Consider the following 17,547-nt stretch of genomic DNA (forward strand, 5'->3'; position numbering starts at 1 on the left):
ATAATAAATAATTTAAATTAAATTAAAAAAATTAAAAATAATAATAAAAATTAAAAAAAATTATATATCTATACGAAATTGTATTCTAACTGTATTTTGATATTAATATATATATTTATATCAAAATACACTTAGAATGAAATTGTATATATATCTATGTATATATAAATAAATAAATAAATAAAAAGAATGCGAACTATTCATATGTCCATATACAAAATCACATAAATAATTATATAAATATACACGTAGACTTCAAATATATAAATATGCATATATATTTAAATTCTACGTGCGTATTTATGTAATATTTTTACATAATTAAGTTATTTTATTGATTGCAATTTAAGGGACCTGCCTGCCAACCCAGGCAGAAAGTCCAGAGAATTTAATTTGCTATCACTGTATTTTACCCTGTAACGTTCTACGACACCCTAAAACCTGTACATGGGGGGTACTGTTTTACTCGGGAGACTTCGCTGAACACAAATATTAGTGATTCAAAACAGTAAAACCTATCACAGCGATGATATTGTCAGTGAAAGTGACTTTTTTTTTTGCATTTTTCACACACAAACAGCACTTTTACTGATGATATAATTGTTGTGATACATTTTCCAGTTTTGAAACACTAATATTTGTGTTCAGCAAAGTCTCCTGAGTAGAACAGGACCCCCCATGTACAGGTTTTATAGCGTTTTTGAAAGTTACAGGGTCAAATAAATGGGTCAAATATTTTTACATTGAAAATGGCCAGGTTGGTTACGTTGCCTTTGAGAGCGTATGGTAGCCCAGGAATGAGAATTACCCCCATGGTGGCATACCATTTGCAAAAGAAGACACCCCATTTGCAATACCTTGGGTTATGTCCAGTCTTTTTTAGTAACCACTTAGTCACAAACACTGGCCAAAATTAGCGTTCAATTTAGTTTTTTACTTTTTTCACACACAAACAAATATGAATGCTAACTTTGGCCAGTGTTTGCGACTAAGTGGCTACTAAAGTGTGGACATACCCCATATTGAATACCCTGGGTTGTCTACTTTTAAAAAAATATGTACATGTGGGGTGTTATTTAGCAATTTATGACAGATAATAGTGTTACAATGTCACTATTGATACATTTTAACCCCTCAAGGACACATGACGTGTGGGACATGTCATGATTCCCTTTTATTCCAGAAGTTTGGTCCTTAAGGGGTTAAAAATGTATGTTTTGAAACCGCAATATCCTACTTATAGCCCTATAACATGCAAAAAAATAGCAAAAAGCATGTAAACACTGGGTATTTTTGAACTCAGGACAACATTTTGAATCTATTTAGCAGTTTTTTTCATTCGCTTTTGTAGATGAGTAAAAGATTTTTCACATAAAATTCAAAAACCGTGTATTTTTTTTTAATTTTTCAACATTTTTTCATTTTTAAAAAAATTAAATTACATGAGATTATATAAATAATGGTATGTAAAGAAAGCCCCTTTTGTCCTGAAAAAAACAATATATAATTTGTATGGGAACAGTAAATGAGAGAGCGGAAAATTACAGCTAAACACAAACACCACAAAAGTGTAAAAAGATGCCTGGTCGCAAATGTACAACATCGCAAAAAAAGTCTGGTCCTTAAGGGGTTAATTGGTTGAGAACATCAACTGACATTGAGATTGTGCATACATAGAGATTGAGACAAACGCTGAGACATGGAGAGTGTTGCTGCATTTCAGACTTGGGAGAAATAAACCAAAGATTGTGCATAGTTCAAAACAGACAATGGTTTGTAAAATTAAATAAGCCTTTATGATTTATTAATGTATAGATGTATTTGTGTTTCTAATAGCTCGGCCCCTACCCAAGAACTGGCCACATTGAAAGCAGTATTGAATACGTTTGTTGTTTAAAAAGGTTTTTTTGTGTGTGTGGGGTGAGTGGGTGCAGTGGTCCCGACATTTAAAAAGTTTTTTTTTGGTTTTTTTTTGGTTAAGCGTTAATGTACTCTTCATGTTGCCCTGCTGTCAAGTGTTCTTTATTTTAATGGCCACCTGTCTCATGAATGCATCTTCATATTGACATTCCAAGTGTGTGTATTCAGCTAAGCAAAACCTGCTTCATAGTCCCCCTCCATTGTAAATACACAAGGATATCCGGAAATATTTTTCACACGGTCATCAATAGAAAGTGCAAAGTATTTAGGATCATGGCTTTTTTGCCAGTTTCTCTGTGAACTTCGTACTGCCTAAACATGCATAAATAAAGGTTTCCATTTTGTGTGCTATTGTACATACAGCAGTCATGAACAAGGCCATTCCAGGTGTGTGCCAGGGTGAAAATTTGAAAAGATCAGTGTTCTAGACCCAAAAGGATAATCACCCTGTTAACACCATCCACACAGATCCTAATATAAAAGCTGCCATGAACAGGACAATTTAAAAATGGGGAGTCCTACGTTACCTTAGCCAAATTAGACCAAAAACCCCAACACACTTTATAACAATCAATATAAAGAAGATTCAGTACTTCCACTAGCCAAATGTAGAAATTCATTACTGACAGTATGTTATGGTTTGCAGTACCGAGTAAAGGATTACTCCAAGCACGTGTTGTCACTATAGATGACTGCACATACAGGGATTAACGTCTTTGCTGCCAGTGGTGTAATTTCACCTCTGGCCTCATTGTCAACAATTAGCTGTTTACAGGCATACGAACATCAATTGTGTGAAAAAATTAGTGTTTTGCACTACACGCTGCTGACAGATGTGAAAATCTTCACATTGCACATTTTATTCATTTTAAAATTCTAACCTTACCAGTCCAGATCGCGCACATGTTCTCTGAACAGGCGAAATGGTCCAATCACAGGTTTCTCTACGATAAGACGTCGGAAGATCAACACTAGGAGTTTCGTCTGGTGCTGGATTCCAGTTGAGTAAAACCTTCTTTTGCAGGTTTTACTGAAAAATGAAAGGGGGATCTTCTCTATAATATTACACTGGAAAGGTCTCCCCTCTCAAAAGGCTTATAGTAGCCGTTTAGGTACTTTAAAGTTATTCACAAAATATTGATTTTTAGCAGATTAATACCTTATTTTAATATTTGTAAATAACTTTAAAACCTTTTCAGGCTTAAAGGAGATTTGTTAAATATATCAGGCAAACTAATATGTGTGTGCATACTTGTGATATATTTGTGTGCCTTAGCTGGAATGTCTGTATTTATATTATAATAATAAAAAAAGTATATGTGTGTGTATATATTTTTTTCCAATTCAGGCATACCTTAACCTTTAAAACAAATGTACGTTAGGAAGGAACACTCCAGTGTTATATGTATATACTAATAAAGGGTTCACCCCCACCCTCCCTTCCCTGAAATAAAGCACTTACCACTAATTAAGCAGCGAAAAAAATCACACTGCCTACTGGGAGGCCATCAGTACTAATATTCGAATGATCCGTAGAATGCTTCTCAAAGAGAAATATTGCCTTCATGTTGGTTGGAGCAAGGAAATCCGTTATATCGCCCTCCTGGTGGTCTGACAACCGGGAGAGTACAATCCTGTCACTTTATAAAACTGCAGATGTGTCCTGAGATTTGTCCTTTTTTATAAAGAGACAAAGATGGACATTCTGTAAAACCTTTGCATGCTGAATATTCCTTCAACCATTGAAAGTCCAAACCCATTTTTGCTGCAGCTTTAATCACTTGTATAATAGTGGTAAACCTGGTTTGAATTCCACATTACAATACCTCCCTCTCCCCCCATTATTTTGTGAGGGAATGCAGACTACAACCGTTTTTTTTTTTTTTAATTTATTTTTTTTACCTGGTATGTTCATTTTGTACTTCCTGTAGTAACTTTCTCCATTTGCTTTTTTTCCTTTTAGTGTAAAATTGTTCAATTCTACCTGAATTCTCTACAGTTAACATAAAACAAACACACAATGAAGCAAGTTCCCCATATCCTCGTGACTCCGGTCATGAAGAGTTCCAATCCTGAAGTTAGCAGAGAGTGCTCTGTATTCCTTGGAAGAGCTCAGATTTCAGCAACTCTACAAGATGGGGTCATTCAGAAACTTAATGGCCATGATACACTACCATTTCTTCCACCTGATAAACTGAAGGACCTAACATCACGTGTTTTTAATGGAGATTCTGGGGCCCAAGAAGCCAAAGTTCGCTTTGATGAACCTGAAATTAAAGGTACTGAGACACCACCTTCAACTACCCCAACAAAGAATGGATCCCCTGAAATAAAATTAAAAATTACCAAGACCTACATGAATGGAAAGCCCTTGTTTGAGTCTTCAATTTGTGGGGAAGCAGGGGAAGAACCTACCATTGCAGAGGACGTTGAGGAGGATAAGAAAAGTAAAAGAGGAAGGAAGAGAAAAAGTATAAAGTTTGGCACAGCTGAGGAGAAGCAGAGTGATGAGGCCTCTGATAAATCTGATGCCCTTGACTCATCTGACCTTAAGGTAATTTCCTAGTTTTTCACTTCTGATAACTCAAATTGCCTATAACATAACTTGATAAGCAGAACAGATCTAGCAAGAAGCAGCTTATGTCATAAAGGCACTACCCCCAAGCAATTAGCTTAATTTAAAACAAAAAATATAAGCCATTGAAATGGGCAGTACAGGCAATTTAACCACAATGGCTCGCTGTGGTTATATTGTTTAGAGTGGAAGTGTTGTCCCGGTTTAATAACAAACCATTGCAATGTTTTACGAGGCTGCTCTTGGTCCTCAAACCTATTCCCCATTTTGGATGGATGCATTATGGATGAATTGTCTATGCTGGCATTCTGGACAAGGATGTATTGCATATGTTGAGTACCCATAGAACACAATGTGAGGCTCCTGATTGTGGTATAAACTTTTCTGCTCTGAATGGAGCTCACTGCATTCAACTGCCAGACTTTTTAAAGGGGATGGATGTGATTTGTTTCACTTGCTGATTGGATTTTCCTTTAGGGATGGGAAATTCTGATTACGAGACGCCTAGAACATGTGGTTCCAGGCACCAAACAGGCAGATTTTTGTAGGCTTTCCTCCTTTCCTTGAGCGGTTGTGTACTGTAAGGTCTGTTCATAGAGTGGGTGCAGACCACCGTTATTGCTCCTTACAGTCCATTGGTCACTAATGACTCCTAGCCTTAGCTGTGAATCCTGGTGGCTGGTCTCTGACCCATTGTGTTCCTGGGATTGAGAGGGAGTGTTTATTGCACCCACCGAATGTGCAGGTCACTTGCTCCCCTATTTTACAACCAACGACTATAGTAATCAGGAAGGATGGAGAACAAACCCATTACACATAACCAGCACCCACATCATATATGCACATTATGCATACATTGCAAGCAGCCAACATATGCATTGCACAAAGCAAGCATGCACATACATGCACCACACACACACACGGGTGTGGGGATGCAGTGGGAGAGACTTTGTGTGGACCAGGGTGAGACATTTGGGGTTATTCTGTAAATTAAAAACTTTTGCAAATTAGATCCAAATTTTAAAAATGAGGCAAAAGGTTGTGACGCTAGCTAAGTTTGGATAATTTTTCCAGTTCAGTTTTTTTACTTTAAAGGAACACTAAATTACTTTACCTAAATAAAGCAGTTTTAGTGTATAGATCATTCCACTGCAATTTCACTGTCATTTAGAAGTTAAATCACTTTGTTTCTGTTTATGCAGCCCTAGCCACACCTCCCCTGGCTATGATTGACAGAGCCAGCATGAAAAAAAAACTGGTTTCACTTTCAAACATATGTAATTTACCTTAAATAATTGTATCTCAATCTCTAAATTGAACTTTAATCACATACAGGAGGCTCTTGCAGGGTCTAGCAAGCTATTAACATAGCAGGGGATAAGAAAATCTTAATTAAACAGAACTTACAATAAATAAAGCCTAAATACAGGAAGTGTTTATGGAAGGCTGTGCAAGTCACATGCAGGGAGGTGTGACTAGGGTTCATAAACAAAGGGATTTAACTCCTAAATGGCAGAGGATTGAGCAGTGAGGCTGCAGGGGCATGTTCTATACACCAAAACTGCTTCATTAAGCTAAAGTTGTTCAGGTGACTATAGTGTCCCTTTAATTTTTAAATTCAGATCTAAAGGAACACTATAGTGTTATAAAATCATTCCTAACAGTATAGTGCTTGAATAAATATGGGTTCCTTCCCCCTCTCTGTGGAGCTAAAAGACTTTTACATTTCATCGCTGCCCTGGTTTTGCTGTGGCTGTCCCCGCCTCTACAGCTGAGAAAATCAGTCTGGACTATCTCAACCAATCCAATGGCTTTCCCATAGGAAAGCATTGGGAGGCTATTGCGCATGTGAATTAGGGTCTCAACGCTGTATACACTATTGATGCTGTATACAGTGCAGCATTAGATTGAAAGCACCTCTAGTGATCGTCTGAATGACTGTCAACAGAGGTGTTACTAGGCAGGGATGTAAACAATGAATGCATTTTCTCTGAAAAGCCTATAGGGACATGCTATAGACACCAGAACCAATACATTGAGCTGCAGTGGTTCTGGTGACTATAGTGTCCCTTAAATTGCAAACATTTGTTGAGTGAATTGGGCTACCACTTTATTAATCCCTTGGACAAGCTGATTAAACATAGATCACATTATATGTAGATTGTCCTTTAAGTTAAATGTGCACCTACCTGAAAGTGACCTGATCTTTATGCTTTTGACTGGTCGGCGTTAACATCTTCATTTTGTTGTCCAGTAAATGGTAAATTTTAAAAAGTCAGTGGTTTACAAAACATATAAAATAAAATTATCCATGATCTTAGCCTTTGTTTTTCTTGCTCATGTCATTTTGTTGTTGTGATTCAAAGGAAGTCTCTGAATTGGATACATCGACTGCGAAAGATGAAGAAGATGCTTCATTTAAATTTTCTGTTGGAGACTTGGTATGGTCTAAAGTTTCTGGGTACCCATGGTGGCCGTGTATGGTAACATCTGACCCGGTCCTGCTTAGCCATACAAAGATCAAGGGTATGTTTTTACTTAGTGTCCATTAAGTTACACTGTGTGAATTAGCCTTCTATGCATACTGAAATTTAGATTTCCACATGGATTAGCAATGACTTGGAATAACGCAATAAAACATTGCATGTATAATAATTCTGCACTGTTGTGGATTATAAACTGTACTGCCACAATTCCTGGATTTATTTTATATAAGGATTTCCACCTAATTGTAGTAGATTCACTCTACTGCATTTTTTTTTTTTTTTTTTTATATAATAACCATATGTTTATGGGTGTATGCTGTTAATATTGGCTGTTGGTACATAATTTGCAACTGACCTTCCAAGATTGCTCACTCAGTCTATAACGAACTTTAAATCTAGATCTGTAATTTCTAAACAAGTCAAATACAAAAAAATGCATCTATACTAGGGATCGACCGATTACTGGTCTGGCCGATACCGATATTGTCGATAATGCAGACCAGGGCTGCCATCAGGGTCCTGGTGGGCCCAGCACACTCTTACTTACCTTCCCAGCAGCTCCCCTGTCTAACTCTTGCGAGTCCTGCAGCCGTCAGTGTTGCCAGAGGTTACCATGGCAACGCTCCCCCAATTTACACACTTTGTATACCTACACAAACACACACTCTGCATTCTATATATATATATATATATACACACTGCATTCACTACACAAACACACTCTGCATTCATTATATACACACTACACAAACACACTGCATTCACTACACACACTACACAAACACTCTGCATTCACTACACAAACACTCTGCGTTCACTACACACACTACACAAACATTCTTGAAAACATACAAAATTCGGACTGGCATGTATATTTTGTGCATTTACCTTAATAAAGATTTGCAAAATAAATAGAATAAACATGTTCAGTTAACAGTAGATTTGTGTAGAAATAGTTTTTTTAAAAAATGGTAAATGTACAAGTAAGTTATCAGCCATCGGCCTGAAAGTTCACAGATTATCGGTATCTGCTCTAAATAAATCAATATCGGTCAATCCCTAATCTATACCAGGCATAGGCAACCTTCGGCACTCCAGATGTTTTGGACTACTATGTTAATACACAGGCAATGAACAAATGTGGGGCATCAAAAGTAAGGTACAAGAAAGTATTCCTGAGTATCATCTGGTCAGATGGAGGGATGCATTCGTGCAATATCTACAAATCTGGAATCATGACACTAGTAATTTCTAGTTCTATAGGCACCCATACCACTTTGTCTCATTAAAGTGGTATGGGTGCACTGTCCCTGGATCTTTAAACCTGTAGTCTAAAACATTGCAATTTCAGAGAAACTGCAATGTTTATATTGCAGGTAATATGTCTAACAACCACTAGAGGCGATTTCTACATTTACACTGTTTAACGCTATGAAAAAAAAAACTGTATGTCAAGCTGTGCATGAGGGCATACAGTCTCTTTAAATACTCCATAAGAATGCATCAATTCAATGCGGCATTTGACACGGATGCAAGTTAGGTTCCTCCTCAACATTGTCTTGGGCTCTGGAATCTGGTAACTGTTTTAAAGGGTTTATTGCCCTTTAACTACCATGGTGGGAGGGGGTGGCAGAGGTACACTCTAGTGTAAACATTACATCTCTGTATTCCTAACACTGTAGTGTTCCTTTAAAATGAACCTCATGGCATTCTTTAAATCGTTCAAATTAAAGAATGTTTGAAATTTAAGAAGAACATGTGAATTCAAGTATAGACTAGGATGGGCAAAGTTTGTAGTAAAGGAAATTGTGCAATTGATACAATCCTAGAGATCAGCCTTCTAGTTTCTACTAGTTATCTTTGGTAATGAGTGGGTAAACAAACTGCTAAATCTGTTAAATTGTTTTGTGATTCTTTCTTGTGTCATTGCGTGACAATTTAAAAAAACTATATATATTTCTTCCCCCATACCCCCTCCATTCCCCTATTTTTCTCTCACATGCTTATTTAGGGCAAAGAAAGAGTATCCGTCAATATCATGTGCAGTTTTTTGGCAATGCCCCTGAAAGAGCATGGATCTTTGAGAAAAGCATCACACTTTTCAAAGGAGAGAATGAATATGATCAGCTATGCCAAGAGAGTGCAAAACAAACACCAAATAAAGCAGAAAAGATGAAGGTACGCAGACTTATGCCAACAGAGCCCCTAAAATATTTATACTTCAGCCTTTTGCTTTTGCATTGGGTTGAAAATTGTCTTAAACGTAAAGTTCAAACTACAAAAAGTCTCTGCAAATTGTATAGAATTTATTCCTACATAATAAATGTGTGCATTAGTTTGGAAATGCATTTAAATTAACTGCAACTTTATCTCCCTGATCAGCTTTTAAAACCAATCACTGGCAAAATCCGTGGTCAGTGGGACATTGGAATTCAGCAGGCTAAAGAAGCTCTAACGATGACATTAGAGGAGAGAAAGGAAAAATTTACTTTTGTTTATGTGAAGGACCGTCCTCATCTCAATCCCAAGGTAGCCATGGAAGCAGGCATCCCATTAGAACCAATCCCGGAAACAAGTGAAGATATGGATGAAAAGTCGGAGAGCTCTAATAAAGATGGAGTGCCTAGCAAGAGAAGGAGAGTGTCCAGGGCTCCCAGCAATCAAAAGTCTGAACCTTCTGATGTGAAGTCTCCTGCAAAGGTTTCAGAGAGCCCAGAGTTTAGAAAAAATGTCTCTCCCCCCAGCACCAAAAGAAAGTCTGGAGCATATACCTCAAGGAGCAGAAAAGTTGGTGCAGTTACACAGTTTCTGGTGTTTTGTCAGAAGCACAAAGATGAGGTAAATGTGTTTTTTTTTTTTTTTTTTTTTTTTTTTTTAAACTGGTTGTTAAAATGTGATTCTTAGGAGTTGTAAGGTGATATATGTAGGGTGTTACTCTTACACTGCTTTTAAAGCAGAAGTACTCTTTTCAAATGGCAATTAATGTTCTGGGACAAAGCCATCAGATTGCTTATTGCTGCAAGTGGTGATATCTGTGTGCATATAGTGTTTAAGCAGTACACATGCAAGTTGCAATCACGAAGGTAAAAGCAAACTTGGATGCTATTGCAGAGAGCTTCCTTTGTGAAAAAAGTTTTACATTAGTGGAGTGAAGAGTAGCTTTTCTAATATGGAAGGGCTATTCTAATATGTAAGAACCATGTCCGAGACTTGTGTAAAAGACATGGTTCTTTCTACACACTGCTTTCTTTTGTTTGCGTATTTGTCTAGCATAATCTGACCTTAGCTTTAGATTCATTGGTTGTCATGTAGGAAAATAATAAACACAGTGTTGCATTCATTAGCTGAGTCTGCCCAACTGATGCTCTCAGCCAATGAGTGGCTGACACTATTAGCATCCTTCTTCAGAAGCCAGATGCACATCTCTGGCTGTAAGAGGGCAAAAATAGGTTAAGAGGGCAAAACAGATTTCCCCTTTAACAGGAAACAGGGCTATTGTACTCCTCACATAACCTGTAAAGCATGGATTAAAATGCATAGAGTAGCCCTTTAATTCATGAAGATGAAATGGTTATAGAGCCTACTAAATTAGTCGCAATATACTTTAAAGGGACACACAGTAGTAGGTATTATAATAATTAGCATTCTTACAGCACCAACATGTTTTGCCGCATTTAACAATTTTAGAAGGCTCAAACAAGCTTGAAATCCTTGTTTCTCAGTTCTAAGGCAGTGATGTTACCACTGCTCCATCCAGGTATGTTTGTGTTTGCGTGTTTTGCAATATCTGCCTACGTAGTATGTAAAACTACATCTGTACATTTTGCTATCCAGAGTGTTTGTCATGTGCTGCAGTTAGTATACAGACATCTAGTTCGCTTTATTTGTACAAAATCAATGTGTTAATCAATGTGCCTCTTTTTTTTATACTTTACATTGGCAATAATATAGTTGCTTTCCTGTTGGACAATACATAACCTGTCATTGACATGTTTTTTAAATTTGTATCTGGGCTTCATAAATCCGTGCATAACGTTTTGTACTGTCTTTCTGACATACAATGTGTGTAGGATGCACCTCCCAACTGTAGGCATGTCCGAAGTCGCTAAATACTTCATGTGTTCAGTCCATGGATAATGCTGATTGTTTGAATGACTGAACTGGGAAGAGCCGCGTGCGCATTCAGCCAGTCCATAGAAAAGCATTCTCAATGCTTTCCTATGGACGCTGGCATCTTCTCACTGTGAGAAGCGCGGAAGCGCCTCTAGCGGCTGTCAATGAGACAGCCACTAGAGGCTTGATTAACCCATAGGTAAGCATAGCAGTTTCTCTGAAACTATGTTTACAGCAGAAAGGGTTAATCCTAGATGGACCTGGCACCCAGACCACTTCATTAAGCTAAAGTGGTCTGGGTGCCTATAGTGGTTCTTTAAAATTGAACTCTATGCAGGATACAGAGAATAGAGGAATTCCTGATATACTTCTTATGATGGATGTTTACCACTTTAACATTATTGCACTCTTTTTATTTTATTTTTTAATAGTGCCTGTCCTAAAAGTGGAAACAGTATTGATAGCTGTATTAATCTAGCTAATAATAAATTCTCTGGAACTTTCACCATTGCTGAAATATCATTTTATATATTTTTATTTTTAACCAGCATTCTTTCTTTGGACTTCTAGGTGATAAATGAGCACCCAGATGCATCAGCAGAAGAGATTGAAGAGTTGCTTGAATCGCAGTGGAATATGCTCAGTGATAAACAAAAAGCGCGCTATAACACAAAGTTTGCAATTGTCACCTCTCCCAAACCCGAAGACTCTGGTAAACATGAAACCACACTGTACTCTAAGGGATTTTAAGCTCTATCTTGATAGTTTAAAAGAAAAAGGAAAAAAAAAGTGAGAGAAAAATTAAAACAAATCAGCAGAGTTTCTTCTAATCTACTTTAAATATTTAGCCCTTATTTGCTACTTTATTGTAATTGTCCAGCCTGTGACCACTGTGCTCAGTTATTTTCAAATAGCACAGGCACAGAATAGATTTTTATTAACAAAAAAAGCCATCCTCAAAACGCACTGTTTTCTTAACATGTTTTACCTCACAAAATAATTATGGACTATAACCATCCATAATAAAACTGGATGATTTTGAGGCTGCACAGGTGCTTTTGATTCGCATTTGGCATGTATAGAATGTTAACATATTAAGAAATATGGTGGTGGCTTTATAGATTGGAGTCATATGTAATTTTTAGAATAGTGCACAAACTAATTTTAAGTATGTAGTTCTCCTTAACCATCTCCTCATTGCACCTTCACCAGACCACTAAACACATTTTTGTATGTGAGGCTGGTACTGTGTATATGGGGTGATGGTTAATACTTAAATAAAATTGAGATATAAATGTGTATTGGGGTACTTGGGATAATGGACATGGTCACTAGCTCAATTTGACTCTAATACATTGTATGGCATCTGTCAATATGAATAGTGATAAAACAGAAAATTAGTAACATTCTTAATCTGCCATTGCCCACGGATGGAAAAAGTAATGTTAAATTAAAAAAAACATCAAAAATAATGAACTGTCCTGGTTTTAATGGTTTCAAATTTGTTGAAAATCCGTTTTTACTCCATAGTTCCTTTGAGTAATTTACAGCACAAATCTAGTTTAAAAATTCATCTTATTATTCCTGTAAGTTCATTGATATGAACATTCGCATATAGGTCTGTCTGAAATAAAAGTGCCATTTGCTTTAGCAGAGGATGGACACATTTGTCTGTCCAAAAGGAAGACCCCACTCCCCCCATCTGCAGGCTATGGGAAAAAATTGCTTTCAGGGATACTTGAACATTAATTTCTCTGATCATTCATCCGAGACACATTAATGCTATAACATTAGAGCCTATACAATCTGTGTTAACATTTCCAAAAATGGCCCTCAATTTTATTTTATATAAGCTTTTCACATAATTCAAATCTACTGTAATCACTTTCCAAATGATGTATTTGCAGAAGTCACTAATAAAGTCTATGGTAACTTTTGTAGATAAATCATTTGGAAAGTTTTTCAAGCAGTTTAAATATTTTTGAAGCTTATCCAAACATATTTGAGGCCATTATGAGAATCCAAAGCAATACAGAGGCACACAATCCCTATAACAAAGTGGTTAAAGAAGTTAAAGAAAATAGGCAAATCGCAAGTTCGTGTTATGTGTTTGTTTGTTTTTTGTTTGTTTTTTTAAGCAGTTTCCCATAATGACCCAGAAAATGAGCATTAAGGTGAGCCCAGAGGTCTCAAGGCAAAGGCCCTGGCTTAAAAGTTAAACAAACAATAAATGAACAAAGGTGCAACAGTGTAAAGTGCTAATGCAGTGCAGTAAATTACACCCACTAAGGTGTCACTCCTTAACACCAAAAAATATACAGTGTATAATAAACAATGTCGGTGTAATAACCGTAAAACATGCAGATAACCAAGGAATACTTATGCCATATACCACTGCATTCGTAAAACACAAATTAGAAATACATGGTGTTAGTATAGCAAGACATAAAAACATGATATGCTATGTATTAAACACTCACATACTGCTGAGTCAATCTCAAGCTGACTCATACTTTTTGTGCTTGTGGTAAATATTCCTTTGTCAGAATTGGACCTTCAAAATCACAATATACAACAATAATAAAAATTTTGGTGAATCTTTTTTTTGGTGTTTCAACCCCTCATGGGTCTGTTTCAAAGATGCATATTCTTATTTAGTATTTTGATTTTATACTTTGTTTGATAAGCCTGGAAGATTTTCCAAAAGAGCCTTGGGGACCTCAATTTCTTCAATATCGTAGTTCAAAAGGTCCAAATTCCTACATGGGAATATTTACCACAAGCACAAAAAGTCTTGAGTCAGTTTGAGATTGATTCAGCAGTATGTGAGTGTGTTATGCATAGCATATAATTTGTTTTTATGTCTTGATATACTACACTATTTTTAATTTGTTTTACATATGCAGTGGTATATGGCAAAAGTATTCCTTACTTATCTGCATGTTTTAGTGTTCTCATTGCACCCACATTGTTTATTATACAAAGCTGGCTTAAGCTCACATAGAGAAATGGTTATAGGTTAGATTCATTGTAAAATATTTAGTTTTGCATTGCAGAATAATGCATGCCGTGTTTTATTCACTAAACTGTGAATTGTGTGGAATGCACCAGGACGTTCCAAATTTAAAGGGTCTCTCCAACCCCTATCATTTTATTTTTTTAAATGCATAATGCCCTATTTTGTTTTTTATTTTTTAAGTGTAGCCTTTGATTGGACTCTTTAGCTTGCTCAGAGTGCATGTGCAAACTGAGCCAGTGAGGGAGCCTAAAAAAAAAAAGCTTAAATGAATGGGTCTGTAGTTGGACGGGCTGTAGGGAGGGAGAGGAGACATAAGACTCCCCTTGCAAGCAGAGAATTGGATTGTCTTTTGGCAGCGTGCAGTGCATGCTGACATGTAAAATAAGCACAGAATCGACATTAGGCAGTCTGGTGCAAATAACTGATTGTACACAGTTTCAAGCTGAAATGCTTCACAGACATTCTTAACTCCATGACCACTTCTCTTTTTTTTAAGTCATGGAGGAAAGAATCTGGCTGTGAAGCATAAGTAGTCATGGATGCTGAAGTAACTTTTTAAGGCCCTCTTACTATTGTATTCTAAATTTTACAATTTGTCAGTTAGTGAGTTTAGTGAATAAACCTTGGTGTCCATGGAAATGTGTGTAGGTTTAATATGCTACTTAAACTATTTCAGACAGATCACTGCATTAAAACCAGGCTTATTATTGAAGGATTTATACAATTTAACATTACTCTCCCATTAATGCAGAAGGTTCCGCACATAAACTTATGTTGTAGTCTATTGACTGGCAAATTCAATGTACATTTCTCCATTACAGGCTTCTTTTTACAGCCTTAAGGCTGTAAAAGCATGGACAGCTGCTTTTTGAAGCTCCACTAATACATTGCATTTTAGTTGCCCCCTTAATTTAAGATGTGCAAGCAGGTTTACTGAGAAATCGACATTTTAACATGCAGCTTTCCAGACTGGAGTACATGTTTTGTCCTCTGTCTAGTGGTCGTCTTCAGCGATGCATACGGTTTTGGGCAGAGATTCAGATGAATAAAAGGATGTAACTGATCAATAATGTAAAATGAATGCTGCTGTCCACATAGCCTCTTCTCTGTCCCGCCACCGGAACAGTGACTTGTTTCCTTGTTTGTATCTGAAAAATGTCATGGAATAATTGGATACCGGTTAACATGAAAAACACAACACCCAAAAAAACTTCTGTATCTCTCAAGGTACATCAACGAAGAATATGCTGGAAGTCAAGCGAAACCTTCTCCAAGAGTTACCGCAGAGGAACTCAAGATCAAGAAGTAATTGAAATAACCTGTTATGCGTTTGTTTTTGTTTTTATTTTTTTTTAGTGTTCTAGAGTAAAACCTGAAAACTGAGGCTCTTCTAAGAGATTGACAATAGACATGGATTTGTTAATATTTCAATATCTTAATAGGTGTAGTGGTGATTTTTGTCCTTTTTATCATGGGAAACCCACAGTGTATGTAACAAGATAAACAAAAAAAATTACTGTAAGTTACACGTGATTTGTTGTGCGGCCTTTACATCAATATTCCTCCCTGGCCAGTTAAATATAGAATTGTACCCTGTTTATTGTTGTAGATGTACACCCCCACCTTGTTGGGAGCCTGGGATTGTTTTATTTTATTAAAAAAAATAAATTCCCCTTTAATTGCGTGCCCCGCGATAGACTTGCTTACTAAGGAAAGAAGTGCAACTCTATTAATAAACCCTTTTAAGTTTTGCATTGAGGGCTCTGTTTGAAAGACCGATTTTGTAAATACTTCTATTGTGATATCCACTTTAGTTGTGCAAAGTCACGCTTGTTGTAATCACCCATAAATAACAGCACACTGATTGTCATAAATTTATGGTATATGTATGGGCACAACATGCAGCGATTGCATCATTTCATCATAATAAACAAATCATTGCATCCGTTTTTGTACAAAGAGTAAATAGTGTGGACAGAGCTGTTTTAAATCTGGACTTTGAGTGCCCTAGCCTTGTGGTTTTATGCATTACTAAAGTTTGCACAATATATGTGTGTAATAAATATGTAGAACATACTTGCTCTGGGATTCCATTTACATGGACAATTTTAATGTTAGAACCTACTGTGCCTTATATAACGGTTTACAAGCTCAGGTCTTAATAGACTGTAAATATGTGAGATCGGAGTATTCTGCTTGAGCACAGGTGTACAAATCAACTTAAACCATTAGCTCACATTGTTTAAGGTTGAGTGTTCAGAAATCACATGTGTTTCCATGCCTATATTACACCTGCCTTAAATGTGGCTGAACACTCTTTGAGACAATTTGCTCTTTAGTAAAATGACTTTCATGGGGTCTTAAATGTCATAGATAACATCTTGCGATAAAACCGACTTACTCTCTAGTTCAACCGTTTGTATGTTTGACTGAAACATTAGAAAGTGTGACATTTCATTTTTTTGAAACAAACTTTCCTCATGCTCGCAAACATGGATGTGGACTTCACTTTTTATAAACATTGAACAATTATTGCTGCTTATAAAGCAGTTTTGTTCCTAAATAAACTCATGTAACTAATACCATAGGATCAACATTTTAGTGGCAAGTATTAGATGCTACAGGTACGCAAAGTCTGTCCTTTAAATAATGTGTGTTCTGCATGGCTTCAGCAATTAGCTTGAAGCTTTTTAATATATAGTCTATATTTCTTGTTATTTAAAGAGTGGTTTGGGCACCTTTATGCTACACTGTATTCAAGGGTTCAGACTTAAATGGTATTGAAGTGTCAAATGAATACAGATATGTTTTCATAAATACAATGGGGAAAATAAAGATTTTCTGTCAGGTATATCATAAAATGCCTGACCACATTTAAACCAAAAAGGGAAAATAAACTATTACTCCTGGGCTTTTCATACAAGTTTCACAACCTCCCCCTAAAGGTAAATTGCATGGAAATAAACGAAACCACATAAAGAGGACACGCAAGCGAGTTGAAGACTATGAAATCAAGGAAACTCCTAGAAAGAGACTTCGGGTGAATATCCAAAAGGTAAACTTCTTTTTAAGTTATTAAGACTCTTTCCACCTTTTCTTTTTAACCAACACTACTTTACTAACATCGTAGCTGGGCTTCCCTGCTTATTTCCAAAACGAACTATAAATAGGAATACCCTCGTATGTAGGTACTATGTGCTCAATTCTGTGTATTTAACACACAAAGCTCTCTAGCCCTGGTATAATTCAACATAGGCGGTACTGTACATTTATTGCAGATCTACAAAGGTGTAGTCTGTTAAGAACAACCTCTCCCTCCCCATCTTACATCTTCATAACAATGTTACTATAGTTTCTATTCACATTTTATATTTCTTCTCCCAGCCTCCACCCATCACAAGTAACAATTTATTTAGTCGTTCTGCATTTAGAGA

General features: G+C 36.5%; 1 protein-coding gene across 2 annotated transcripts in view; it reads left to right on the forward strand.

Moving 5' to 3' along the window:
* The window catches only part of NSD2 (nuclear receptor binding SET domain protein 2), a 69,283-nt gene that overhangs the window by 20,780 nt on the left and 30,956 nt on the right, over window positions 1-17,547 (forward strand). The window contains exons 2-8 of one of the 2 annotated variants that reach the window (XM_063457675.1): window positions 3,884-4,474; window positions 6,862-7,021; window positions 8,993-9,159; window positions 9,364-9,819; window positions 11,665-11,806; window positions 15,341-15,418; window positions 17,059-17,168. In XM_063457675.1, the coding sequence (XP_063313745.1) occupies window positions 3,941-4,474; window positions 6,862-7,021; window positions 8,993-9,159; window positions 9,364-9,819; window positions 11,665-11,806; window positions 15,341-15,418; window positions 17,059-17,168 (1,647 nt within the window). In that variant the 5' untranslated portion in view covers window positions 3,884-3,940. The remainder of the gene's footprint in view (window positions 1-3,883; window positions 4,475-6,861; window positions 7,022-8,992; window positions 9,160-9,363; window positions 9,820-11,664; window positions 11,807-15,340; window positions 15,419-17,058; window positions 17,169-17,547) is intronic. The other variant, XM_063457676.1, reaches the window with a different exon arrangement.

Source organism: Pelobates fuscus, chromosome 6 (assembly GCF_036172605.1).
Source record: "Pelobates fuscus isolate aPelFus1 chromosome 6, aPelFus1.pri, whole genome shotgun sequence".
Classification (NCBI taxonomy): Eukaryota; Metazoa; Chordata; class Amphibia; order Anura; family Pelobatidae; genus Pelobates; species Pelobates fuscus.